The sequence below is a fragment of the Pyrus communis genome, chromosome 8, assembly GCF_041283825.1.
Source record: "Pyrus communis isolate YQ-2024b chromosome 8, ASM4128382v1, whole genome shotgun sequence".
Classification (NCBI taxonomy): Eukaryota; Viridiplantae; Streptophyta; class Magnoliopsida; order Rosales; family Rosaceae; genus Pyrus; species Pyrus communis.
In genome coordinates this window covers 17316766-17319735 of record NC_142572.1, presented here as the reverse complement: position 1 = coordinate 17319735, position 2970 = coordinate 17316766, and the positions used below count along the sequence as shown (strand labels likewise).

The window sequence follows — 2970 nt, the reverse complement described above, 5'->3', positions numbered from 1 at the left end:
TTTATATAACTATTGTGCATGCATGTTCAAATATAGTGACAATAAATTTCAACTCGTAAATTAATCATATACCGTAATTGTATTTTAACACAAAACGACCATAATCTTATAGTATAAAAATTAAATTTCTCCATAATCACCTTCTCATAATTAATTAAGTCTCATGCATACATGTCTCTCTTTCTCTCTCTTTCTCTCTCTCACACACAAACACAACATTCTCTTTTTTCTAGCTTTATCTTTTCATATTTTTAGTATGGAAAATCCCAAGTCAACCGCACCTCATCATTTGGTCTTGGTTGTTCCATACACCACCTCATTTCCCACTTTGTCACTTTAATAACTGTGATCATGATCTTCGTTTTTGGCCCTCTTATATAATTACTTGCTATCTAGCTCTATAAGGCTCTATCATTCAGTACTCCACTCACCACATATGGGAATGAGCAGCATGAAGGTGCATCAGTTCGCACGTGGACTCTGGGAGCACGAACCCTCCCTCACGCTTGGCTGCACCAAACGCTTACGCCCTCTTGCTCCCAAACTGGCCAACACCGCGGCCGCCACCTCCGACACTACTACCACTCTCGCTCCTTTCGATCTCAAGAGTTTCATCAGACCTGAAAGTGGCCCCAGAAAACTTGGATCTTCTGACCATCTTCAGGAGAAGAAAGATTCCCCCCACCCTCAGGTACTAAATATATCATATATGCTAAATTTATCATGCAATCATACATTTCTTACATGCCCTCAACACCTATGTTAGCTGAACAAACTAGGTTGACAAACAAGAGTGTTAGACTGTGAATTTAGACTACAATTTTTGTTCATAATCAGTGTATACTAAATTATCAAGATTTGTAAGGTAATGTAAACATGGCAGTCTGACAATAGAATATCTGCATGCTTAATATACGACTAAGACAAGGAGAATAAAATGAGTTTGCTGAAAAATTGATGATGGTGCAGGTAGAGACGCACCCGGGAGGGACACGCTGGAACCCTACGCAAGAACAGATAGGGATACTTGAAATGTTGTATAGAGAAGGAATGCGCACTCCTAATGCACAACAAATAGAGCAAATCACGGCTAAACTTGGCAAGTACGGCAAGATCGAAGGAAAGAATGTGTTTTACTGGTTCCAGAATCACAAGGCACGTGAGAGGCAGAAGCAAAAGCGCAGCAGCCTCGGCCTCAGCCACTCTCCAAGAACACCGACTCCTGTAATTAGCACCGTAAGTAACCCTAATTAGTCATAAAATGAAGTTGTTTATTATTTCAGCCACTGGGGTTAGCTCAGTAATAAGTGTGGAAAGGGGGATGGGTAGGGGTAGCTAGGCTAGAGATACAAGGTTTAAAATCTTCCCTTGTAACAAAAACAAAAGGTGTTTATTGTTTTTATTTTACACGTTCATCGAACTTATGTTTACACATTCATCCAACTTATGTATATTATATGTTGTGTTTTTGCAGCTGGGAGAAATAGTAGTGGAAAGAGAGGAAGATAGTCCGTACAAGAGAAAGTGTAGGAGCTGGGGATTTGATTGCTTGTTAGAAGGTGACCATAGTAGTGTAGTATGTAAGGTCGACAACGACGACGCCGTTAAGGGAGGTAGTGTTGGAGTTATGACTCTGGAGCTCTTCCCATTACATCCAGAAGGAAGAAAATGATGGGATATGCTTAATTGGACAATGTGATGTGCTTTCCTTCTTTTCTTGGTTTTCTTCTTTTCTTATTCGTTTCGGGAAAGAAGAAAGGCAAGTAATTGTCTCTTAATTTGTACTGAAAGCTAGCTCTGCTTCTACTTCTGCCTTTTGGAACCAAAAGCACTTTTATTCCAATCTATCTCTATCTGTGATGGTGGTGGTGGATGTCACTGTTTTGACTACAGCAACTTAAAACGTTGAATCGAAGCTTTTTTAGGTTAAAAGCGGGAAGCCTGCTGAAGATTGGACACTGAAGTCCACGCACCCACTTCTTCTTAACCCTCGTAGTAAGTGGTAACGTACGTCTCCTTTCATTTGGATCCTTATGAGTAATGTTAAGGAGATTAAATTTAGAAACTAAAATTGTAAAGTAAATAATGTGTCACTAATAGAAATGAGCACATCTATCAACATTTAAGTAATAAACCAATTATCAACTTACAAGTCCTTTAGTTTTCAAAATTTAGTTTCTAAATTTAGTCTCCCTAACATTACACTACATTTCAAATTGAAAAAGAGAAATGTCTTCTAGCGCCAATGTCAAAAAATTATATTAATATAATCCACCACTTATATGACTTTCATAAAAGTTGCCCTATCATTGTCATTGATTATTAAGAGACGTGCATTATTATTAGTTTTTCATCATTGCATTCCATATATTTCTATTCTTTTACTATAGCTAGTGGAACTAGGTGGGAGTGGGATTATCACTTGTTAACTGTGGGGAAAGTGATTAGCTTTAGGGAGGGAAGAATGAAAGATCATGTACAATTTGAAATAGCGAAAATTTTGGAACCGACTATCTCATGGTATGAATCAAGTGAATGAACGGCTGAGTATGTAATCAGAGATTCAATGATTAAGATCCAACAATTAAGAATAATTCAATGGGATTAAGATCCAACAATTAAGAATAATTCAATGGCTAAGGATTGATCCAACAACCAATAATCTCGATTATACCATGCACTAGTCTATATTTGACAAACTCCTAAACCTTAAACCCTTATTTTTTGAACAAATGATATTATCTATACTAAAAGGTGGGGGAGTGGGCTAAGCCTCACAATAGGGTAGCAATAATGTGGTTCAAATTCGCATTTGGCAAAAATCGAACCTAAGACCTATTACTTACAAGTAAAGAGGAATACACTAGACCGTAATACTAAGTGGCAAAATAGACAAATATTTTGAATCTCTCAAGTATGATCCATCTATTTCAAAATTTAATTAGCCATATAATTCAAACTTGTCGTTTA

At 37.3% G+C, this 2970-nt stretch overlaps 1 protein-coding gene across 1 annotated transcript; it reads left to right on the top strand.

Moving 5' to 3' along the window:
• Window positions 1-268: 268 nt before the first annotated feature.
• Window positions 269-1843, top strand: LOC137716775 (WUSCHEL-related homeobox 4). The gene is made up of 3 exons (XM_068456158.2): window positions 269-691; window positions 970-1236; window positions 1475-1843. Exons 1-3 carry the CDS (start codon window positions 437-439, stop codon window positions 1670-1672), a joined length of 720 nt encoding a protein of 239 aa, XP_068312259.2. The 5' UTR covers window positions 269-436; the 3' UTR covers window positions 1673-1843.
• The last annotated feature ends 1127 nt before the right edge of the window (window positions 1844-2970 follow it).